Here is a 26,871-nt window from a genome sequence, read left to right on the forward strand (position 1 = left end):
TGCTGGGAGGGATTGGGGGCAGGGAGAGAAGGGGACGACAGAGGATGAGATGGCTGGATGGCATCACCAACTCGATGGACATGAGTTTGGGTGAATTACTGGAGTTGGTGATGGACATGGAGGCCTGACGTGCTGCGATTCATGGGGTTGCAGAGTCGGACATGACTGAGAGACTGAAGTGAACTAAACTGAACTAAGCATTAGAGGCAGATACCATAATTTTCATCAACATCTACTCTTTAATCTTTCCTGTTTTAGGTACTAGAAAATGCCTGTACTTATCAAATTTAGGGGGCTTCCCTGATAGCTCAGTTGGTAAAGAATCCACTTGCAATGCAAGAGACCCTGGTTCAATTCCTGGGTCAGGAATCCACTAAGAAGGGATAGGCTACCCACTGTAGTATTCTTGGGCCTCCCTTGTGGCTCAGCTGGTAGAGCCCCCCTGCAATGCAGGAGACCTGGGTTCGATCCCTGGGCTCGGAAGATCCCCTGGAGAAGGGAAAGGCTACCCACTCCAGTGTTCAGTCCCAGAGAATTCCATGGACTGTATAGTCCATGGAGTCAAAAAGAGTCAGATACGACTGAGCGACTTTCACTTCACATCAAATTTGAGACTATGTTTTTCAACTTCCCTTGAAGTTAGGTGCAGCCACATGACCAAATTCTGCCCAGTGGAACATGAAATGGAAATGATGCCCTTTTCAGATGATATCCTTAAAAGGTATTTACTTGTCTTCTACTCTTTTATCTGCAATTCCCTGTTCTGAGAAACGGATCCAGAAATGAACGTCCAGTACTGAGGATGGAAGAGTCATCTACTGTTTCTAAACCACTTCTCCACAATTTCATGAGAAAGAAAAATAATTATTCTATCTTATTTGGGCCACTGTGCTTTTTTACAGCAGCATTACCTGAACCTTAACTAATACACTATTCATATAAATCAACCAAAAAAACCCCAAAACAGTTACCTTGTATATCTGAAGGAATACATCAGTCCATGATCGTTTACTCCAGGCTTCAAAGTCTGTCATATCTATAACAACAGAAGGCTTTCCCTTAGGTATATGGGAAAACTTGGCTGAGGTACTAGTGGAAGACTATAAAAAATAATATATGAAAATATTAATTACAATGCAAGAGAAATGTAAATCCAAAGTTTTAATTACTTAGCATATATATATATATACATTTTCTTTTTATAAAACATTTACATGTCCTTTATACCCATTCATCCAGATTTCCAACTCTCCATGTGCCAGTAACAGAAACTATCAATATAGATAGCTTTCTGGAACTCACAGCCTCTATTTGAGGTCATAGAGTTACTTATTTAGTGTACCTGATAGGTCACTCTGTGCCAAAAGTGGCAGTTAGGTCAGTTCAGTTGCTCAGTATTTGTCTGATTCTTTGTCTGATTCTTTGATCCCACGGACTGCAGCATGCCAGGCTTCCCTGTCCATCACCAACTCCCGAAGCTTGCTCAAACTCATGTCCATCAAGTCGGTGATGCCAAATGAGATGCAAAATTATTCTGAATCCTAAACCCCCCAAAGAGCCATACCCTTTGGAGGAAGCCACTGGAACTCAGCAGAGTGCTGAAGAACAGGCCTCTGGATACTAACATCATGTGGTGACTATAGTAACAGTGTTACAACTAACAGACAGTTTCCTCAAAGCCTACAGACTTCTCAAGACAATTCCTCTTCTCAATAGGTCTCCATAAAATGAATTGCATAATTTGAAAAATATGAGTACCTTGCTAAATTTCTCCCTATTCTCCACTAAAACTGAAGAAGGGAAGTGGCAATTGTCAGGGAAAATAAACCAATATTTTCTTTGAAAAATATATATTCTAAACATCTATTTAAAAAAATTTACATAAGTACAGACCATTCTTCATTTCTAAGTCCCTTAAAAGAAGCAATCACCTCTATATTTAAGAAAGCCATGTAATCTATTTTGTGTGGGAACTCCACAGAGATTTTTAGACAAATAAATAATGGCTGTTTGGGGAGGCCTTACAAATAGCTGTGAAAAGAAGAGAAGCGAAAAGCAAAGGAGAAAAGGAAAGATATAAGCATCTGAATTCAGAGTTCCAAAGAATGGCAAAGAGAGATAAGAAAGCCTTCCTCAGCAATCAATGCAAAGAAATAGAGGAAAACAAGAGAATGGGAAAGACTAGAGATCTCTTCAAGAAAATTAGAGATACCAAGGGAACATTTTATGAAAAGATGGGCTCGATAAAGGACAGAAATGGTATGGACCTAACAGAAGCAGAAGATATTAAGAAGAGGTGGCAAGAATACACAGAAGAACTGTACAAAAAAGAGCTTCACCACCCAGATGATCACGATGGTGTGATCACTCAGCTAGAGCCAGACATCCTGGAATGTGAAGTCAAGTGGGCCTTAGAAAGCATCACTACGAACAAAGCTAGTGGAGGTGATGGAATTCCAGTTGAGCTGTTTCAAATCCTGAAAGATGATGCTGTGAAAGTGCTGCACTCAATATGCCAGCAAGTTTGGAAAACTCAGCAGTGGCCACAGGACTGGAAAAGGTCAGTTTTCATTCCAATTCCAAAGAAAGGCAATGCCAAAGAATGCTCAAACTACTGCACAATTGCACTCATCTCACACGCTAGTAAAGTAATGCTCAAAATTCTGCAAGCCAGGCTTCAGCAGTATGTGAACCGTGAACTTCCAGATGTTCAAGCTGGTTTTAGAAAAGGCAGAGGAACCAGAGATCAAATTGCCAATATCCGCTGGATCATGGAAAAAGCAAGAGTTCCAGAAAAACATCTATTTCTGCTTTATTAACTATGCCAAAGCCTTTGACTGTGTGGATCACAATAAACTGTGGAAAATTCTGAAAGAGATGGGAATACCAGACCACCTGACCTGCCTCTTGAGAAACCTGTATGCAGGTCAGGAAGCAACAGTTAGAACTGGTCATGGAACAACAGACTGGTTTCAAATAGGAAAAGGAGTACATCAAGCCTGTATATTGTCACCCTGCTTATTTAACTTCTATGCAGAGTACATCATGAGAAACGCTGGGCTGGAAGAACCACAAGCTGGAATCAAGATTGCCGGGAGAAATATCAATAACCTCAGATATGCAGATGACACCACCCTTAATGGCAGAAAGTGAAGAGGAACTCAAAAGCCTCTTGATGAAAGTGAAAGAGGAGAGTGAAAAAGTTGGCTTAAAGCTCAACATTCAGAAAATTAAGATCATGATATCTAGTCCCATCACTTCATGGGAAATAGATGGGGAAACAGTGGAAACAGTGTCAGACTTTATTTTTTTGGGCTCCAAAATCACTGCAGATGGTGACTGCAGCCATGAAATTAAAAGATGCTTACTCCTTGGAAGAAAAGTTATGACCAACCTAGATAGCATATTGAAAAGCAGAGACATTACTTTGCCAACAAAGGTCCGTCTAGTCAAGGCTATGGTTTTTCCAGTGGTCATGTATGGATGTGAGAGTTGGGCTGTGAAGAAAGCTGAGCGCCAAAGAATTGATGGTTTTGAACTGTGTGCTGGAGAAGACTCTTGAGACATACATACTGACTGACTCACACATACTGTCTGGAGAGGCGTAATCCTTGGGATATTTCATATATTTCATAAATAAGAAATCAAGGTTTCTAAGCCAAAAACCAGTACATTTAATAATAGTGAATTCAATAATTTCTCAGAAATTAAATTCCCTTACCGTAAATTCAATCCACTTGTTGTAATCTTCTGGTTCAAGTAGAAATTCTGGCAATACATGAGAAATACAAGCTCCTTGAGCTCTAAAATAAGAAAAAAGAAAAAACAAATTATTATAGAATACTCACAATCCATCTATCACTTGCATGTGAACTTTAATGAAATTATTTCAATGTCATATAATTTATATATGTACTGAATTTATTTTTAAAATTTAAAACATATAATCTTAAAACTTCCCTTACCAATGAAATATGCATATAATGTCTCCTTCAGAGAATTAATAATGAGAAATAATTTACTAAGTGTCTATAACCATTGCATACACATTTACATGCTAATGGGACATAGAGAGTTATATGACTTGGACCCTATTGTCAAGACCATTTTATTGTTTTATAATATTATAAGACTGAAAAATACTTGCAAAAAGTTTGAACACAATAAAACATTAATTAGATAGATCGTTAGTTACCCTATGTTCATTGACTGCCTATCACCACATATGTCTGAATATATTAGAATAACATAAACCATTGCCTATTTTCCAGAGTATATCCAAAAATTGCAGACTCTTTGATTATATAAACTTGTAGTACCTTAAATGGCAAATATCTACTTATATTATTTTATACATTTAAAAGACTATATATGTATATACTTTCTCATATTTTATAGTATTTTTTTCACAGTCACATTTCTTGAAATACTTTTATCAAAAGTCTTCATATGCATGTACACTATTACAAGAACCACTTGATAGACCTCTAATATAATTTTAGCAGGAGTGTTTCTCAGTGGGATTTTGGGTGTCACTAACTCATTTAGTGAGTAGAGAACACTGCTTACTATAAGCATTTAACAGAGAATTTACCATTAGCATTTTACAGAGAATGCCAGATCTAGTATTTAACTCTATAAACACCCTCAGCAGCTTGCAGTCCTGTAATTAGTGACAAGTGGCAAAAAGAAAAAGCAGAAAGATTATGCTGAAAGCTCAGACCTTGAAGATAACACAGATGAATGAAAAGAGGTAGGGCCTGTTTGTGGGAGGTGAGGCAGAGAGCATGGTTCCAGAGTTGCCAAGTTTGCTGTGGCCCAGGGCCAGAAAAAGCTATTGGAAGAAATCATGCTACAAACATAAAGCTCCTTTGTTTGGAAAATAAGTGTCACTTCTCTTCTCATTTCCCGTCTGCATTTACATTATCCCTATGAATCTTCATTACACTGGAATTACTAGAGGTCTAAATAAAATCTAATTATAATGGTACATCACTACTTAGAAGTAGCCACACTAAAGCCTATGTAAGAACTCAGTGAGATGATGCCCCAATAACTTGAAATCCTAGAGGTAAAACAAAGACAACAACTCAGAGACTTATGAAGAAACTGTAATACTTCCTTGCATGCAAAGCCAAGACAGGATCTGAGGAGAAAATAGTCACTTCTATCAAATGCAACTGAGAGCCTAAGGAAAACTATCAGGGAACCACTGAATTGAGAGTTGCTTGAAGAGGGAGACCACAGGGTATTCATTTGAATATTCCCCAGTGCTCACCAGAGAGTAGGCCCTCAGTAAGGCTGAAGAATGCATTTTTGCATTGTTAAAGGCAAGGCAACAAGCCCCAAATGGAGCTGCCTATACTAAACCCCATGCCACCAAATCAAGACTGAATTAGTTTTGGCTCCCCCAGAAATGGAATTGTAAACCAGTCAATCAGGAATCGCCTGATCAGCACTAGTTAGGTCACTTGCCTGACAGACCTGCCATCCCCTAAAGGAAAGTAAACTTGGAATAACTAATCTTTTTTTTTTTTGCTGTAAGGGCAGAAAATTTTTTCCTTCTTCCCTTCTAAATTTGTCAGCTTGTCTAATAATCAAATTGACATAGGACAGATTAACAGGGAACAAAACAAATTTAACTACATAACTGTGAAGTGAAGTGAAAGTCGCTCAGTTGTGTCTGACTCTTTGCGGCATCTCTTGCCCTGTATACCTCTTCAGAGCTCCTTTCTCTGTGCTAGACTGAATGTTGACTAGCTGATGAATTGCTGAAAGCCAGTAAGATCTTCCCAGGTGGCACCAGCAGTAAAGAACACACCTGCCAATGCAGGAGACACAGGTTTCATCCCTAGGTTGGGATGATACCCTGGAGGAGGGCATGGCAACCCACTCCAATATTCTTGCCTGGAGAAGCCCATGGACAAAGGAGCCTGGTAGGCTATGGTTCATAGGGTCACAAAGAGTCAGACAAGATTGACGTGACAGCACAGCAGTAAGGACTTTAAAATTTACTCAGCTGAATTGTGTTGTTGCTTTATTTTTTAAACATAGAAATATTTATTTAGTAAAGTATGATCCATACATTGTTATTCTTTTTAAATTTTGCTTTATTTTTAATTGGAAGATAATTTCTTTACAATATTGTGATGGTTTTTGCCATACATCAACAGGAATCAGCCATAGGTGTACACATGCCCCCTCTCTCTTAAAACTCCCTGCCACCTCCCTCCCCATCCCACCCCTCTAGGTTGTGACAGGGCACTGATTTGGGGTTCCCTGTGCCATAGAGCAAATTCCCACTGGCTCCTCTGTTCTTTAATGGCACTCTATAGAGGCTGTTATGAAGTGAGGGGTAATAGAATAAGCCACGCTAAAATATGCCTCTTTTGCATAGTGATTATTTGGAAAAACTGCAGACAGGAGAAAATCTGAAAACAGAAAAAAGTTTTCCATTTGTAAGGGAAATCTACATTTATAAACAAAATTTACATTAGAGGGACTGTACCAGGAAGAGAGCTATTACCAGGGATAACTTTCTCACCCATGAGACCCATATGCATGGCAGAGTAAGCTTTCTTTATCAAACATTGCCTCCTCTCATCTTCCAGTAAATCCCACCCACCTCTCTGCCTTACCCTTTGAAGCCCTAGACCCTTCAACACCTTAGGTCAGGACTGCATACAAATTTCAATATTCTGGCTGCCTTCTGAGTTGTATCTTTGTGAGGCTACCATAGTACTTACACACATAATTAAACCTGGGTTTTTTTCCTCATGTTAATCTGTCTTTTATTCTTGAAGTTCAGCCAAAAACTTAGAGGGGTAAAGGGATAATTAGTTTTCCTCCTCTGTATGAGTCTCATTTCATTCTTTGCATTTTAATATATCACAAGGCCTAATTTCATCAATTGATAAGACAATATTTATAATTATCTTCTGCCAATAGATTTTATGTGTGGTCAGTAGTTTTATAGGATTGACGCTCCACTGATTTGATTACATTTTACATTTGACTACATTTATGCAAAGTTTTCTATGTGAATCTTCTGGGTTTATACTGAGTAGAACAAAACAAAATTAATTGAAATGACTTATTAAAATTTAAACTTAATCTGTAAAATTATACTTTCTCATTTACCACATAAAACATATAATTTTACTTGTACAAAGTTCTTACTTGCTGACATCAAATTTACATGGGGAAGCTAATAACATTTATGATTATTCTGAACTTTAATACATTTATTTCCATAATGAAAGATATATACATATCTTGGATTAATGGCCCAATTTTCTTACCCATACTGTCATTCTCTAAATGTTGAAGAATTTTATCACAGTCAACATATACTGACAGGCATGCATTTGCTGATAAAAGAGCAATAAGTTTGAATACCTTGGCTTTAATGCCAAAATTATTCTTCCATACCTGCATCCTCATACCATAAAATGTCAAAACAGAAACTACTCATGTTAATGTTAACCCTACTGGGAGCTGTGCCAATAACAATGCTCCAAGAATAACATGATGATCACAAGGGCACAGAGTTTAATGATGCTATCAGAAAACTTTGATTTTTATAATGCACAAGCAATAAGGATTTATTTAAATATCCAGACTTCTGTTTTTGTTCACATTTAACCTTCCATTAGGTTTTAACAGCAAAACTAAACTTCTAAAATAATGCCATTATGATTTTTTGCCTTATTGAATTAGAGCATTTTTATTGAATGGGTCATCAAGGACCAAATGTAGGAAGTGGTAAAATTTAAAGACAAGTCATGTGTTTTCTGTTTTAAACTCATAAAAATTTAAATAAAGTTCCCATTTTACCTAATAAAGACACACATGAACAACCTTACAGACTGGAAGAAAATATTTGCAAATGATGTGACAAAAACTTAATTTCAAAATATACAAATGACTCCTACAACTCAATAACAACAACACTAAAAAATAAAATAAAAAAAACCCCTCAACCTAAATAGACAATTCTTCATAGAAGACATCCAGATGGCCAACAGACACCTGAAAAGATGCTCATCATTGCTAATTATTAGAGAATTAGAGAAATGCAAATCAAAACTACAATGAGATATCACCTCATACCAGTCAGAATGGACATCATTAAAAAGTCTATAAATAATAAATGCTGGAGAGGGAGTGGGGAATAGGGAACCCTCCTACATTCGTGGTGGGAATGTAAATTGGTGACCCCACTATGGAGAACAGCTCTTTAAAAAAGTAAAACGAAAGTTGCCATATGATCCAGCAATCCTAGTCCTGAGTCTATTCCTGAAAGTGAAAGTGAAAGTCACTCAGTCATGTCAGACTCTTTGTGACCCCATGAACTGTAGTCCATGGAATTTTCCAGGTCAGGATATTGGAGTGGGTAGCCTTTCCCTTCTCCAGGGGATCTTCCCAACCCAGGGATTGAACCCAGGTCTCCCACAGTGCCACAAGAGAAGCCCAAGAATACTGGAGTGGGTAGTCTATCCTTTCCCCAGGGGATCTTCCTGACCCAGGAATCAAATCCAGGTTTTCTGCATTATAGGCGGATTCTTTACCAACTGAGCTATGAGGGAAGCCTATACCTAGACAAAACTAAATTTAAAAAAGTACATGGGCCCCAGTGTTCATTGTAGCACTACTTACAATAGCCAAAACATGGGAACAACCTAAATGTTCATTAAAAGATGAATAAACAAAACATGGAATATATATATATATATTTACACAATGGAATATTAGGCATAAAAAGAATGAAAGTGAAAGTCGCTCAGTCATGCCCGGCTCTTTGTGACCTCATGGACTTAATCCATGGAATTCTCCAGGCCAGAATACTGGAGTGGGTAGTCTTTCCCTTTTCCAGATCTTTCCCTTTCCAGGTTGGGATCTTCTCAACCCAGGGATTGAACCCAGGTCTCCAACATTGCAGGCAGATTCTTTACCAGCTGAGCCACAAAGGAAGCCCAAGAATATTGGAGTAGGTATCCTATCCCTTCTCCAGCAGATCGTCTAGACACAGGAATCGAACCAGGGTCTCTTCCATTGCAGGCAGATTCTCTACCAACTGAGCTATGAGGGAAGCCCTAAAAAGAATGAAATAATGCCCTTTGCAGCATACATGAGTGGAAATAGAGATAATCATCCTATTATCGTTACTAGTGAAGTAAGTGAGAAAGAGAAAGACAAATTCAATGAACGTATTTATGAAACAGAAACAGACTCATACACAGAGAATAAACTTGTGTTTTCCAAAGCAGGGATAGGGAGGGAAGGATTGCGAGTTTGAGGTTAGTAGATAAAAAGTGTTATATACACAATGGATAAGCAACAAGGTTCTACTATACATTACAGGGAACTATGTTCAATATCCTGTGATAAACCATAATGGAAAAGAATATGGAATATACATATATATGCATATATATATATATGAGTCACTTTGCTGTATAGGAGAAGTTATCATAGCACTGTAAATCAACTATACTTCAATAACATTTTTAAAAATTTAAAAAAAGACAGACATCTTTGACAAATACTTGTTTTCTAATATTCTTTTAAAGATTTTTAAAATAGTCCCCCTATAACTGTTTATTAGAATGTGAACACATTCCAAATCAATAACTTTAAAAAAAATCAAGTTACAGAGCATGCATAAAATACAGAGTAGTGATTTACAAGGAGATAGTAGTATCTTCATAACCAATACACCAAAATAATAAAATGGCTACAGAGGAAAACTAAATCGACAGCAATGCCTTTCGTGCGCCCCTCACGTCATGAGCACCGCAAAAGACAGAGGATTAACTATGAAACATAGCAATCTAGGCAAGCCCACACACATGTGTATTTTGGGGATATTCCACCATCCTGAATAGTATCAATTTAGTTGACACAACTTTCAGACACTTCAGAGTTAAGTGCTTAATATTATCCACAAAAAAATGAAACTAAATATTAGTGTGCACATTTCAGAATGAGAAATGAACTGCTCCATTGATTTCAATAATGTAGTGAAAGAAAACTTTCAGGTTTGTACAATGCCTAAATGCACTCTATTTAAACTCAAGGTACTATTTTATCTTACATACTAAAAGAATACATGCCTTTAAGCGGTACCACTTGAGCAGAAATTAACCTCTCTTGTATTCTTTAGACATACTGAAACCAGATATTTAACTGGACTACATTCCATAATATACTACAAAACTCAAGAATCAGCATTGTTAAAATAATTGTCCATGCCTGCTGGTGGCTATTGTGGTAAAACTAGGTTGCATTTACTGGAAGGTTTTAAGACAAAATTAACACTTTGCCTTCGGATACTAGGAGCATTAAACTAGTTATTGCCTGAGCAATAAAATGCCACATTATATACTGCTGGGAAATTAGATAAGTTAAATGACTTGGGCTGCCTGATTATTGTAACAGAGGCACCTCAGATGGAATTCCACCAGTCTCTCCAGTTCCTAGCTACTACTGAAATCATCACAGTCTTTGTGTTGATTAAGATAATTCTTCTCCAGAAAAAAGTGTTTGCCCCTCTATAATCACTTTGATGTTTACAAAAATTAAAAACAAAATTTACTAAACTACATAAACCTATTAAGGCATTTTAGAAATTGACTTCCAGAATTATGGAAAATTTATACCCTCTCAAAATTCTGCTATGTTTATAGGGCAATTCTTAGATTTATGGAAATATACTCTGCACTGAGAGAAGAGTATGTTAATTATAAGCTGCTCTGTGGCAAAATGATAGCTTATTTCTACAGTCTTCTTAATTTGATTTAATCAAGACCAATAGGTCTGAACTTCAAGGGATCAAGTTCTATTATGTCCTACAGTGACAGCTTCTATGAGGAAAAGTAAACAATAATTGAGGAATTCAAACATTCACCTTATTAAACTAAGGCTAGTGAAGCCATAGCATGAAAAAAAGCTGCAGTCATTTGGAACAAATGGGTGTTTTTATAAAGCTAAAATCAAAAGACTTAAGACATGGAAAAATTCATAAGTATGAGAAAGTAATAAACACAAAAATGACCACAAGAAGTACAAATATATTTAAATCTCAGACCTGGCAATTGGAATATACACAGCCTTCTAGGGGAGAAAAGAAACGCCTTATGTGTTCTGACAGCACTGCACCTTTGGCTTGTTTTCAGTGGTTGGTGGAACATGAATAGGAACCACATTGTTGCCTGGAGATATGTCATTTTCACGTCTGTCTGACATTTGCTTCTGAGAAACAGTGCGGTATATCTCTGTCAAGATTGTCTGAAAACCAGCTTCCACATTTGTAGGGTCTAGAGCAGATGTCTCAATGAATGACAAACCATTTTATTCTGCAAAAGCTCTTGCTTCATCTACAGGAACTTCCCTGAGATGGTGCAAATCACTCTTATTGCCCACAAGCATGATAATAATATTACTATCAGCGTGATCTCTCAGTTCTTTTAGCCATCACTCTACATTTTCATATGTGAGGTGTTTAGCAATGTCATAAACCAATAAGGCACCTACAGCTCCACAATAGTATGCTGATGCCATACAGTGGTATCATTCTTGCCCTGGAAAGTCCCGTATCTGTACCTTTATTGTTTTCCCATCAACCTGGATGCTTCTTGTTGCAAACTCTACTCCAATGGTGCTCTTGCTTTCAAGATTAAACTCATTTTGAGCAAATTGAGACAGGAGATTACTCTTTCCAACACCAGAATCTCCAATAAGGACAGCTTTGAAGAGGTAGTTGTAGTCGTTGTCGTGGGTACCCACTGTACAGCCTAGAAGTGAAGGAATGGAAGCAGCAGTGGTGCCAGTGGGACCAGGGGGTGTCGCTGCAGGGGCAACCCGAGCACTGAGTTTCAGCTGCCAGACCCAGTCAAGAACCCCTCAAAGATTTTTTTTTGGATGTGCACCATTTTTTTGATGTGCACTTGTGTACCAAGTCCTTACTGAATTTGTTACAATATTGCTTCTGCTTTATGTCTTTCGGTTCTTAGGTCCCCAACCAGGGATTGAGCCCGCACACCCTTGCACTGGAAAGCAAAGTCTTAACCACTGGACTGCCAGGGAAGTCCCTTCTGGCATTCTTATATCAATAAAACATTTATTTCTAATAGATGAAGAGATTCTTAAAATATTCTATTTCCTGAAATATCACAAGAGTCAGTTTTTGGTATGTCATGAATGGTTACCATACTGGAATAATTTAAGAAAACATTTTGGCATATCAAAGCCATAGATCATAATTTATTTAAATTAATAATAAAAATCTACTATGGGTCATCTAATATATATTTTATTATTTCTAATACTTTAAAAAATTATTTATTTGGCTCTACCAGGTTTAAGTTCTGGCATGTGAACTCCTAGTTGCCATATGTAGGATCTAGTTTCATGACCAGGAATCGAACCCTGGCCCCCTGCATTGGGAGCGTGGAGTCTTAGCATTGAACCACCAGGGAAGTCTCTATTTCTAATACTCTTTATCAACCAAAGAAATTTAGTAATTATCATTATCAATTTTATAGATACTGAAATTGGGTCTTAAACATGTTAAGTATTAATAACTTATGCAAAGCCACAAAAGTACAAAAAAGTTACAATTTAAGCCTTCATCTGTCTGATTCAAAAGTCATATGCTTTTAATCTACTTCAGTGTACTGTTCCAGAATCGCTTCTTTATGCTGTTGCTCAGAAATACTGATATAAATTTTTAAAGAGAAAAGAAGTGAAACCATAAGTGAAATTAAATTTACTTATGAAGGGTAAAGCGTTAGTTTTTCTAAGTATATTTTTTTAGTATATGAACAATTTATTTTAAAAATCAATGAGTCCAACAGACTGGGAATGGTTCTGAAAACAATGGTATCTCATTGCAAGTGAGGTTTATGAAGAGTTTTTAACAGCATGGGGAAAGGTTTAAGTTTAAAAAAAGCAGGATTACAATATGTTTGGAAGATGGAGTGGAGCGCGGGGGCTTCCTTGGTGGCTCAGTGGTAACAAATCCACCTGCCAATGCAGGAGACACAGGTTCGATCCCTGGTCTGGGAATATTCCACATACCTCGGAGCAACTAAGCCCATGTGTCACAACTATTGAGTCTATACTCCAGAGCTTGGGAACCACAACTACCCAGCTCATGCACTGCAACCACTGAAGCCCATAAGCTCTAGAGCTCATACTCTGCAACAAAAGAAGCCACCTCAATGAGAAGTCCACACACTGCAACTAGAGAGAAGCCCTCTGCAGAAAAGCCCATGCGGCAATGAACACCCAATACAGCCAAAAATAAATAAATAAAAATTAAAAAAAAATACATTTGGAAGGAAATTTCAACTAAGAAATAAATCCCATAAACTTGACTTGAAAGAAATACAGTAAAATGTTAACCAAAGTTAAAAAACAGTCAATGAAATTAGAAAGTAACGATTATAGTAGTTTTATTTTAGGTGATATCCTACTTTACAGTTTCAATATAGGATACCTGATGTTTATATTCTGCTTTTATATTTTTATATTATAGAAATTATAAATAAAAAGCTTATTTTTTCAATGAAAATCACATTATAAAAATGATTATTGAATATAAACAAATGAAACTATATCAAAGGATATTAGGCACTGTATTAGTCAACTCAGGCTGTCATAAGAGAATACCACAGGCTGGGTCTCTTGCACAACACAAATTCATTTTCTCACAATTCTAGAGGCAAGAATTTCAAGAATAAACAAGGTGCCAACCAATTCTGTTTCTGGTGAGACCCTTCTTCCTTAGGAGACAGCTTCGGGTCCCACCTTTATGACACCATTAACTATAATTACATCAAAAAGGCCCTATCTCCAAACACAGTCACATTGGGGGTTAGGGTTTCAACAAGTGTGAACTTTGGGGAGACCTAATTCATTCCATAACAGACACAAAAGACCTTAAGCATATTATTTCAAATATAGAAATATAAATTTATTATAAAATATAACACTCACTTACATGATATTTAAAAAAAAAAATAGAAGACATGCTATATTATTGTGGTCTGAGGTATGTGCTTCCAAAAGTCATATGTTAAAACCCTAACCCTCAGTATTTCAGAATGTTGACCGCATTGGGAGTTAAGGCCTTTAAAGAGGTAATTAAGGTAAAAGGAAGCCCTCAGACTGGGCCCTAATACAATCTGACTGGTGTCCTGGAGTTAGACACACAGAGAGACACCAGGGACTTATGCACACAGAGAAAAGACCATGTGGATATAGAGAGGAGTCTGTCTGAAAGCCAAGCCAGAGGCCTCAGAAGAGAATCAATTTGCAGACACCTTGATCTTGTACTTCAAGGTTCCAAAACAGTGAGAAAACAAACTTCTATTGTTAAAGGCTTCTAGTCTGTGGTATTTTGTTATGGCTTCTCTAGCAGACTAACAGATATTATGGAATAAAAGCCTTAAAAGTTATTTTTAAGACTTTATGGTTTAACATTATACACAGTGTTCAATGTACAGCAGTCATAGTATTATATACCCTACCTTTCTCCAACTTGACCCTTTCTTACTGGTTATACTTTTAGAATGCAAACTCATTACCTTTTCTCCTTTTAGTCCTAATTTTTATATTTCACAAAAGTTTCCATACCATTTTATGACTATCCTGAGATCCAATTTCAAGGTTTTATTCCTTTCACTATATAAGTTCAAAAAGCAAATCTCTGTGAGAGACAATATTAATAAATAAATATTTAAGGAACTTTGGATCCATTCCATGTTATCAATGACCCTGGGATGCCAGATGAATCAGAGATGCTTCCTGTCCTCAGCATGCTTACATATTAATAGGATACACAGATTCATGAGTAAGTCAGTGGTGTTCAAAGTAATTTATACAGTTACACACAATTGTGCTGTTTTCCTTAACTGACAGCATCTTTCTCATTCTGCCACCCAGACTGGTTGTAGAGGCACAGGGTGGAATGCAGTCTTGGATCTTCATATATCTTAGTCTCTTCTACCCTGAACAGTCTCTTTACAGCAACTCTGTTCTTTGGGATAAACAGTCAAAATTTCAGACCTTCTCATCCTCTTAACAAGATGGCATCTTGGAAGAGCAAATAAAGCTTCAATTTCAGGTTGCCTCACTTTCGTGAGTTTCTTCTAAAGCTATGTATATAATTTTTGTAATTTGAATTTGATATTATTTTATAAAGGAAGGATCTCCACATTGTGTAAGGCCTCTCAGAATGTGGCTTAGCCCTGAAGTGGGCTTCCATGAAGTAGGGGAGAGGTACTCTTGTACCTGCATGCATGTGGCATTACTTTTCTGGATCCTCAATCTCTTTGGCAATGACCTCTCCCTCTCCACCTCGAACCTAGTTGACATGTGGCCATCTGCTGCTGAGGTCTGAGATGGGGATCTTGAACCTCTCCTCTTAGTCCCACCCAGAACCAACAGGGTCTCTCATAACTGCCCCAGTCACTTCCCAGTCATCACATGTTTTTCATTAATACTGTGGCTGCAGAAACAGCCATCTCCTGCTCTTCTGCCTGTTCAGTGGGTCAGCCTCCATAACAGATTGCCTGGGTTTTAACTCAGTCACCTTCAGTGACTTTGAAATTCCTATATCCCTTTCAAGCGACAAGAAACTTAAGCCAGTTTTGGTTATTGACATGATAGTGAGAGCCTAAGACACAAAGAAAAAATATTTTGTCCAGTACCATCTAATTTTTAAGACTATAGTATTGCTAGGGACTGAAAAATTCTGATCTGGAAATTAAAAAAAAAAAACAAAACTGAACACCAAATCTTTCATTTGCATTCCTATTGTAAGTTTCCTCTTCTTACCCTCCACTCCCATCTCTGCCAAAGAAGGTGAATGAACATCTCTGGCCAACTATTAAGTAGATTCCATATACAAAGTAGCAACATATAGAAACACAATATTATATTTCAAAATATATTATTTACTTCATAAAGCCCATAAATAGTTACAAGTAACAAATGGTAACTTAGTGGTAGTTAGTAATTTAGTGGTTACAGGGGCATAGAAGTTTGAGTAGTAACACTGCCTATGGAGGGGAGAGTTCCAGTGGACCAAGATACTGCAAATATAGGCAGAGGAAGTGTTACAAATTCACCAACATTCCCCTGAGACTTTTAATGAAAGCCACTTGCCATTTAATCTTTGCAGAGGAACATAGACATTATGCTAACAAGTATTTTTCTGGTATTTTCTATTAGTCATTTATGGAATCTTTCATATGCTTACCTTTTTAAATATTAAAACACTTTAATAGGCAGACTAAAAGTTTACAGTATCCAGAATCTGAGATTATACTAACAGTAATCTGAGGAATACATTTATTGATTCCATCATTTTTTTTAGTTCAACAGATTTCTATAGTTGCCTTACATGAAGATTCTCAAGATAAAGTCATAGATCAGAAGTATCAGTATCATTTGGAAACTTGTTATAAATGCAAATTAGTATCATAAACGCTGTGAGAAAGAGTCAGTAACCTGCTTAACACACTATGTCAATGATTTGGATGCATGATAAAGTTTGAGAATGACTGCCTTAGATTATAAATTCAATAGGTCATAAAATGCTTATTTTCTCTGACTTCTCTAAGGTATATATTACAGGGTTTCATATAAATATATATATATATATATATTATAGAAACTTAGGAAATATTTTACAAAAGGACAAATAATATCAAAGTCTGTTTATCTATCTACCCACCCATCTACTTACTTATCTCTCCATCCACACCATAATTACATTTTTAAATTAGTATACCCATTCTCTTACCTGAGAAAGTCAAGAAGTAAAGAATGTTGCCAATGAAGCTGAATCACCCTTTCAGGGTAATCCACAGGTAAAGACTGACTTGAATTAATTCCAGGTGGCATTTTTCCACATAGGTGGATCAGCACATCATAAATGGTCTTATTATATTTGGAAAAGTCATTCTGTCTGGAAAATTTTTTGGCTGATAGGGCTGATGAGTACACTTGTATTTTATATACATCCCTATGGGAAAATAATATTAAAATTAAAAACATCTTAAAATGTTATAAAAAACCATTCTCAATGACTAAGTACAGTTCTATTTAAAATCAAATGAGAAATTATACAATTCACTTCATTTACCTATTTTTTGCGAGTAAAAAATAGATTTTCTTAATAACCCCAGAGCTTTCCAGTAACTTGCTTTAAGCACACATCATTATCTAATGGTGATGCTGTCAAATGTTAAGGGCTTTGGAAAAAGAGAATAAAGGTTAAATTCTAGACCCACTACCTAAATCGTGTGAGTATAATCCACTCCAGTACTCTTGCCTGGAAAATCCCATGGACGGAGGAGCCTGGTAGGCTGCAAGTCCATGGGGTCACTAGGAGCTGGACATGACTGGGCGACCTCACTTTCACTTTTCACTTTCATGCATTGGAGAAGGAAATGGCAACCCACTCCAGTATTCTTGCCTGGAGAATCCCTGGGACGGGGGAGCCTGGTTGGCTGCTGTCTATGGGGTCGCACAGAGTTGGACATGACTGAAGTGACTTAGCAACAGCAGCAGCAGCAATGAGTTATTTAAACTTATTTAACTCAATTTTGTGGGCTTCCCTGATAGCTCAGTTGGTAAAGAATCTGCCTGCAATGCAGGAGACCCTGGTTCGATTCCTGGGTCAGGAAGATTCCCTGGAGAAAGGATAGGCTACCCACTCTAGTATTCTTGGGCTTCCCTTGTGGCTCAGCTGGTAAAGAATCCACCAGCAATGAGGGAGACCTGGGTTTGATCCCTGGGTTGGAAAGATCCCCTGGAGAGGGGAAAGGCTACCACTCCAGTATTTTGGCCTGGAGAATTCCATGGATACAGTCCATGGGGTCACAAAGAATTGGACACAACTGAGTGACTTTCACTTTCAACTCAATTTTGTACAGTATAAATTGGAGACAGTAATGCTTATAATAATTTGTAAGACATTTCAAACATTCATCAAACACTCACACACATATATGTATACACACACACACACACAAAGACATATTTATATACATTTGCTCAATATTGATACTTTAATACTTAGAAGGGCACATCCTGCACACTGGCCACATGAGTGGGGATCCTCATCTTAAAGATAAAGTCCAGAGAGCTATTGTTTCCATATATATTTTCTGCTCTTTAAGTAAGACAATACAATCTCTATTTCCTGATACCTCCCATACCAAGTTGTGATTTTTCTGCTCTTTATGTAAGATAATACAATCTCTATTTCCTTATACCTCACATAGCAAGTTGTGATGCATGTTAATTTTCAAATGGATTAAAAAAAATCCAACCAATTCTTGCTACCTACAGTTTATGAAATATCTAATACTATTCTGTGTATTTGGTTACTAGCAATGAGAATCACAAGTGAATCACTAGCTTAGACTGACAAAAGAAAGTCTCCAAGGGGCCATTTTGAATGGCAGTTCTCTAGTTTAGTAGCTAGTAGGACTATACAGCAAATTCAAAAGAAACTACAAGTTTTAAGAGTTTCAGTATCTTTCCTCAAAGCCTTGCTCTGATACTTATTCTGTGACTACATGAAAGTTATTTGACCTTTCTCTCCTCAGCCTTCTGAAAAGTAAGGTACATAATAAACCTAGTATATCCTGAAATCACCAACAAATCAAATACTTTATGGAGAAAATTAGCAGCCTCATAGGCCTTAAAATATTTCTATGAAAAAGATGAATGATAGACCAAAATAGGATTAAAACAAATCAATGAACAGATTAAAAAAGGGGGAAAAACAATGAAGTCAAATGGAAAGAAATAATAAATAATAAGTGGGCACACAGAGGCCCCATTTATAATAGTTGTAAGACACAGATTTTAAATTCAGTGCATGTACTAAGTTTAAAATTGAGAATCTTGTCACTGAACTATAAATTATATTTAAAAATGACTAAATGGAAAATTTACAGATAAGCAAATCCAGTAAGTAAAATTAAGAGAGCAATGAATGAGTTTAACAGTAGGTTAAGTCAAGTGAAAAGCAAACTAATGAACTGAAATACAGGCCATAGGAAAGTACCATACTGCAATACAGAATAACAAAAGGATGGGAAATATAGGAGACTGAGCAAAGAAGAGGAGCCCAAGAGAATGCAGCAGTCACATAACTTGAAAGGATACAGGATGAGAACTTTCAAAATCGACAATAAAAAAAAATCGAACTACAGATGAAAGAATCACTATGAATTCCAATAAGAATAACTACAAAGAAAACTTACCTAGGCACTTCAGAGTAAAGCTGTTGAAACCAAATATAAAAAGAAACTCTTAAAAGTGCTTCCCTTACCCATAAAAAGAAAATATCTTCAAAGCAATAAAAATTAAAATTTCAGATGACTTAACAGAAACAGATTACAGAAGAAAATAACATATTTTAAATAATCTTAAAGAAAATAGTTGCCAACCTTAAATCCTATACCAAACAAATTATACAATTAGAATAAAGGTGAAAAAATACAGCTATTTTCAGAAACAAAATACAGAATTTGTTACCAAATGACTTTAATGCAAAGATCTAAAGATAATTATTTGAGAGGAAGAATCATCTTGTGTGAGAAATTAAAGATATAAAAAGAATGAAGAAAAACTAAAAGTAAATATATGAGCAAATGTTGACTGATTAAATAATAGTAGCATCAATATCTGGGGTATACATACACTCCAGATATTTTACATACATATATAAAGTATAGAATTATACAACAACAGTGTATGTTGGAAGAAAGAAAATAAAGTCAACATATAAGTTCCTGTAATATCAGGGAAGAGAATAAAATTATTGATTATGATAAGACTTCAAAAACTTATATATATGCCATAATGTATAAAGTAATCATTAAAAGAATTATAGAAGTATACTTCTAAGCTTGTAGAAGATAAATCATGAAATAAGAAGAGACCATTTAATCAATCCAAAAGAAGGCAAAAAAGGAGAGAGAAGGTAGAAAAACAGAAGAACTTAAAAACATCACAGATCTAAATCTAAATTCATAGTATTTGCATTAAATTTATACAAACCATAAACTTGAATTAAAAGAAAAAGAATAATATGAAACAAGCTAAATATAAGGTATACAAAGAGATATAACCAAAATCCTAAGAAATAAAGATCTATGTAAAAGATTCAAAATATTATATAACTATTAACCAGAAGTAAAATGCCTATATTAATAAAATACAACTTAGAATTTAAGGCACAAAGCATTACTAAATATAAAGAAAGACATTCCACTGGCAATGCACCACGAATGTATATTACAGTTGCATATTTGAATTAGTCATGGAAGTTTACCATCATTCTACGAAGAGATTAAGAAAGAGAGAATGGAGAAAATAGAGACAACAAAGGGGAGGAAACAGCAGAAAATGAACCAGAGAAAAACAGTTAAAAATGAATTTTCTAAGTGAGAGGGCCTACTGAAAGCCATTGGCCACCTGATGCGAAGAGCCAACTCATTGGAAAAGACCCTGATGCTGGGAAAGATTGAAGGCAGGAGGAAAAGGGGATGACAGAGAACGGGATGGTTGGGGGGCATCACTGACTCAATGGATATGAGTTTGAGCAAGTTCCGGAAGATGGTAAAGGACAGGGAAGCCTGGCATGCTGCAATCCATGGGGGAGCAAAGACGGGGGTGTAGAGTCAGACACAACTGAGCGATTGAACATACACACTCACAAAATATGACATCAGACTTCTCATCAGAAATACTGAATGATTCTAGGATAATGTAGGAGGAGGGGGTCAACTATTGGCAACATTACATGCATGACCTTGAAAAAGTATCTTCTTAGCCTGAGAGTCCATGATCCAAAAATTTCAAACAAAGAATTACTACTCAATAACACTGTTACTTGGACAATGTAACAATTCAAAGTCTTTTGGTTGTGAATAGCTTCTTTCCCAGAGCTAGAGGCCCTCCTACTCCTCTAGAACTGCCTTTGCTCAGGCTGTATGCATGAGCTATTTCTCATTTATCAAAAAAATTAAAGTTTTCAGTTCCATCAAGAAACAAGGAGACCCACAAAGTCACCAGAAGGGATAAAAAACAGAACAGTTACTAGGAAATCATCCAAAAATGTAAGAGCTTTTTAAACCTTATATTATTTGATCAAGTGATCCCGCCTCTGAGAACCTTCCTATATAACATCTAGAAATGATGATGCAATATTGGAAGTTACAAGAACAAAAATGTAAAAGATGATCCTACATTTCGACTTTTTCTTTTGCTTTTTTTGTGCTGATTTCTTTATATCATAACTTATCTCCCTTTAATCTTAATTACTTGAGAGTAAAAAAATGGTGCCAATTTCTTGTCATTGGTTAATAGCTCTAACCACACTGATTAGAATAAAACACTGCCTTGCTGTTTTATTCAAGCAAATAAAACAATGGCTGTCCCAGCAGCATACACTCCTCCATATGGGTTCTGCCTTTGAATTTTATGGTCCCAATGATTCTCTGGTTCCAAGAGAGGTCATCTCCTATCTGGTGGTTTTATTCCAGCTTATGGATATTTTATTAAAAGCTGCATCCAGTAGGCCTTCCAAAATAACCAGCAAAAATTTCTTCTGCTAAAGATAAGGAAATGAGTATCAGGATTCAAGTCTCAGAGGGGTTATTACATGCCGAGTAGAGGCCAGCTGTTCTCCATCTTTTCAGAAGACATTTCGAGGGGAAAAAAAGCCACTGAAATCACAGTGGGCAAGATATAAGCAGCACAGGTAGAAAAGCATGCTTAAGATAAAGGATTGTAAAGTCATGGAAAAAGAAAAGTTGAAGGTTTTCTTCTGGATAATTTGAAATTGAAGGAGGCTGTCTACTGGTCTGGGTTGATTTGGCCATAGATCACTGGGGAACAGAATGTATACTAGAATGTGTGATCTAAATCTCCCAAAGTGACTTTGGACACTGGAGGATTTTCATCAAAACTTAAGGATCACTTTGCATGTAAAGATGAACTTCATCTTTTTTATAATAAATTATACATTTTACTTCATGAAGAGGAGTCAAGGATAGATAGAGGGTGACACTCAATGGTTATGGCAATTTAGAATATAACATTTAAAAGCCGATTTTCTCATACTAATTATACCTATAAGCAAATGACGAAAGACTTGAGAGAAAAGCCTTAGACTTCTGCTAAAATTTCATTTTCCAAATATTAAATATATTTTATAGCTGGCATCATAAATAGTCAAATAGCTTAGCAACCTAAATGCACAAAGAAAGAAATGGAGCTTTTAAGAAATAATCCTTTTAGTCAAATTTGTAGCAACAGCAGACAGATCCACATGATGTGGGAAAACAAATATTGGTCTTAGACTCAAAAGATCCATGTTGACTCTCAGCACTGGCAAGTCACTTCACTTTTCTGAGCCTAAATTTTTTTTTTATCAGACACATCTCTTACCCTCTCTGTGTCTGTTTCTTCCCCTTAACTGCAAGATCTTGAGGTTGCTACTAATATCTCCCCCTACATGTGTAACAAGGGTTAGATGGAATAGCATAGTCAATGTCCTGATACATAGTAAGTTTTCAATATCAGTATCATTTTCCAAAGGAAACAGTCAAAAAAATCCATTGTTCTTCCTTCTTAGCTGTGTAAAACTACCCAGTTTCTTAGTATTTCTTCCATTACTGACTTATACAAAAGATAAAATAAACTGACTCTTAGTTTCACCTCCAAACAAAGCTTCAACTAAACAGATTGTGCAAGCTCCCACTGTGAATAAGGCCCACACTTCTTGATAGCATCATCTGGGGAGACGGTGCAAAATCTCAGAAAGGAGAGCTTTGTGTGCGCCAAAAGGACTTAGTGCATGTACACCAAGCGTCCAGCCTCCACAAACACCCCCGTGTTCTCCGTGTGACACATATAAGCAGACCCACTGGACTTGAAGGAACACAGTGAAGGGACAGTCGGCAGCCCTAACCAGAGTGGATCACTGTCCATAACCAAAAGGGCCTTCTTAAAGTTCTAGTGCTTATAAGACCCTGGAACCCTGGGGTCCGAGAAGATCCAAGATGTCATATTTGGTTTCCCAACAACCTGAAGAGTTGTATTTACAATGATTTAAAGAAAATAAATGCAGTGTTTCTTGCACACCTGAGTTAGAGTGCTAAGAGTCATGTATGTACATGAATAACATACCCAGGAGCACGTTGGTCAGCCCTACAGGCAAAAGGCCTAGGAATTTCCTGAGATGATGTGAAGAGGTAAAGTAATGTCTGTAAGGCTACAGGCTATGTCTGGGAAGGCTACAGGGAGACAGAATTCTGAGACTTCTCTGACCAAAGAGGGAAGAATCCATAAAAGAGCAGAGGGGATGGTTCATAAAAGAAGTTTCAGGCAGAAGAAACTAGTCAAGGGGAACTGAGCTAGTCTCCATATACTTGACCTCTTTGGATAAAGCCATGAAACAGTGACTTATAAGAAGATCTTAACCAAAGCCTTACACTTTATCTCTCAACTGAGCCCTGGAAATGGAGTCTTTGCCTTTCCCCACTATTCATGGCCTTTGCTTTGTGTGTTATACTGCCTTCATTCCTCCTGTCAAGGATCAGTGCACTTGATAATGTAATACACATTAAAGTGTTAAATGTCAGTGATATTGAAAAAATCAAGAAATAAATGTGGCCACACTGGACCCCAGACAGAATCATCTATTCAATCTAGGAGTCTTATCTCCTCCTAGACCACTGTTTATTAATCCAATTAGTTTCTCTCCTTTAGAATAGCTTAGAATATTTGTTAAAATTCAGATCCCTGTTTCTTACCCTAGATATACTGAATAAGAATCTCTATCCTACCCTAGATATACTGAATAAGAATCTCTAAGGTGGAAGTCCAGAAATCAAAATCTTGAACAAGCTTTCCAAGTAATCCTTATGCACAATAAACTCAGAGGTTCTCTACCTGCCTCTCTTTTCTCACCCTCAGCACCTTGACCATATCTCTATGCAGCACATCTCACTGCATGATATTTGATTCCCCATCTGTGTCATCCACGTGACACATGTGGACTTCATTATGGAATAGAAAGTAAGACAGGGATCAGGTGGAAGGAGTAGAGGGTCTCGAGAAGGCAATAAAAAGAATCAGTATGAGAAAATCAAAACTGAAAAACATACATGTACCCCAATGTTCATTGCATCACTGTTTATTACAGCTAGGACATGGAAGCAACCTAGATGTCCATCAAGACATGAATGGATAAAGAAGCTCTTGTACCTATAAACAACATATGAGCCATTAAAAGGAATGCACTTGGCATCACCGACTCAATGGAGATGAGTTTGAGTAAACTCTGGGAGTCGGTGATGGACAGAGAGGCCTGGCGTGCTGCAGTCCATGAGATAGCAAAGGGTCAGACAAAACTGAGCAACTGAACTGAACTAAACTAATTCAGTTTTAATGAGGTGGATGAGCCTCCAGCCTATCATACAGAGTGAAGTAAGTCAGAAAGAGAAAAACAAATATCATATATTAATGCATATATAGGGAATCTAAAAAGATGGCATTGGTGAGCTTATTTGCAGGGCAGCAAAGGAGACACAGACACAGAGAACAGATTTATGGACATGGGGGAGTAGTGGAGGAAGGAGAGGGTGGGGCGAATGGAATGTTGAACAGGCAAAACAATCTCAATAAATAGATATTTATAAGATACAAGGCAAACATAGAGAAATGTTAGAGAAATATAAAGCTGTTACCTTCTTACAGTCTCTGGAATATGAAGAGAATGGGGTCCTTCAGGCCAACCGAAGAGACTGAACCAGGTCTGAGCTGCATTTACAGTCTTCAGAAAGAAGTCATATGTTCTTGTTCCTTCTTTAGGAGAAAATAATCCCTTGTCTTTTGCCTCCTTTTTCATAGATCTGATGCCTTTCTTTGGCATCTCATATTTGCTTGATTTCAATATTTCAGGTATTATTTCCATCCCTAAAATTCACATTTGTTTATAAAAAAGGATTACTTGACAATAAGGTAAAATAATCTGTCAGCTAGTCCTATCTGTATGTAGACAAATGGAGCTCATTCTACAAATTATTCTATGTTCTCAAAGAAACTCTGATCAATTTACTGTAGCTTAAAATTAAACATTATTTTCAAATGGCCAACAGAAATACTTTAAGAAGATATGTTTCAATAAAGAAAACTATTAAATTTTCTTCATGTCATAACAGTGTATTAAACATTCCCCAAAATGGAACCTTTCATTTTATATTACATATGTAAAACATTTAGACAATTCTTCAGTTTTACTTATTAGATAGAATTAAACCTTAGCTGAATAACTTATAAAAACCAAAAATTGGTTTTGGATTCAAAATGACTTTCTGTCCAAGTGAAGCACTTTGATAAAACAAAACATGTTTGAGCTAAAGAAATTTTCAAGAATATAAAATGATTTTATCATGTTTTGTTTTTCAAAAATATCTGCCAATGTAATCGTACAAGCACATACTCATTTCAAAACCTCTCAATATTTAATTTGGCTTGGTCCATTCAATTAACGGAAATTTTTCAATATTATCCACACGCAGAGAAAGGAATATTTGAAAAGTTAATTTCAAATAACAATATCAAGTTCACATATTTATCTGTGTGCAACGTGTTCTTCCCAGGTGGCTCAGTGGTAAAGAATCTACCTGCAATGGCAGGAGCCACAGAAGCTGCGGGTTCAATCCTTGGGTCAGGAAGATCCCCTGGAGGAGGGCATGGCAACCCACTCCAGTATTCTTACCTGGAAAATCCCATGGACAGAGGAGCCTAGTGGGCTACAGTCATAGGGTCATAAAGAGTCAGACACGACTGAAGCGACTTAGCACGCACATCTATTTCTAAGATAAGCAACATTGCTGCTGCTGCTGCTGCTGCTGCTAAGTCTCTTCAGTCATGTCCGACTCTGTGCGACCCCATAGACAGCAGCCCACCAGGCTCCCCGTCCCTGGGATTCTCCAGGCAAGAACACTGGAGTGAGTTGCCATTTCCTTCTCCAATGCATGAAAGTGAAAAGTGAAAGTGAAGCTGCTCAGTCGTGTCCGACTCTTAGCGACCCCATGGACTGCAGCCCACCAGGCTCCTCAGTCCATGGGATTTCCCAGGCAACAGTACTGGAGTGGGGTGCCAGTGCCTTCTCCTAAGCAACATTGGACCCAGCCAATTAGGCAACAATCCCCTAGTTCAGCAGTTTGCGAATTATGTACAAAGGGTACCTGTACAGACAGTCTCAGCAAATTGACAGGGGCTCTACCAGATATTTAACATTTTAGTTAAATACCACTATAACATATGCATCATATCATATAAACTACTACTCTAGGTTTTTCTACCAAACAATCTAATAAATGGAACTGCTTGGTATAGCTTTTGGCTTAAGAGAAAAATCTTAAGATATTAAGCATATCATGAGCCAAAAACAGAGAATTTCTACTCTAAATCATTGGAAAGAGCACCCAAAGCAGAAAGTGAAAATGTTAGTCACTCAGTCGTGTCTGACTCTTTGCTATCCCATGAACTGTAGCCTGCCAGGCTCCTCTGTCCATGGAATTCTCCTGGCAAGAACTGGAGTGAGTAGCCATTTCCTCCTCCAGAGGATCTTCCCAACTCAGGCATCGAACCCAGGTTTCCTGCATTGCAGGAAGATTCTTTACTGTCTAGGCCACCAGGGAAGCCCTTCAAAGCAGATGACCCTCTCAAAACTAGTGACAAATTCAGCTTTCTTCATGGATTTCTTATTACTTGAAAAAAGTCTAAGTTTTGAATCAAATCATATTAAACAGATAATGTTTTGGA

General features: G+C 36.9%; 1 protein-coding gene and 1 pseudogene across 1 annotated transcript in view; both read right to left on the minus strand.

Moving 5' to 3' along the window:
• Positions 1–26,871, minus strand: part of CFAP47 (cilia and flagella associated protein 47) — a 507,416-nt gene that overhangs the window by 310,810 nt on the left and 169,735 nt on the right. The window contains exons 29-32 of the mRNA XM_040265344.1: positions 24,786–25,014; positions 16,814–17,035; positions 3,722–3,803; positions 972–1,100 (exon numbers count right to left, since the gene is read on the minus strand). Of these exons, the coding sequence (XP_040121278.1) occupies positions 972–1,100; positions 3,722–3,803; positions 16,814–17,035; positions 24,786–25,014 (662 nt within the window). The remainder of the gene's footprint in view (positions 1–971; positions 1,101–3,721; positions 3,804–16,813; positions 17,036–24,785; positions 25,015–26,871) is intronic.
• Positions 11,122–15,670, minus strand: LOC120882487 (annotated as a pseudogene).

Source organism: Oryx dammah, unplaced genomic scaffold (assembly GCF_014754425.2).
Source record: "Oryx dammah isolate SB20612 unplaced genomic scaffold, SCBI_Odam_1.1 HiC_scaffold_23, whole genome shotgun sequence".
Lineage (NCBI taxonomy): Eukaryota > Metazoa > Chordata > Mammalia > Artiodactyla > Bovidae > Oryx > Oryx dammah.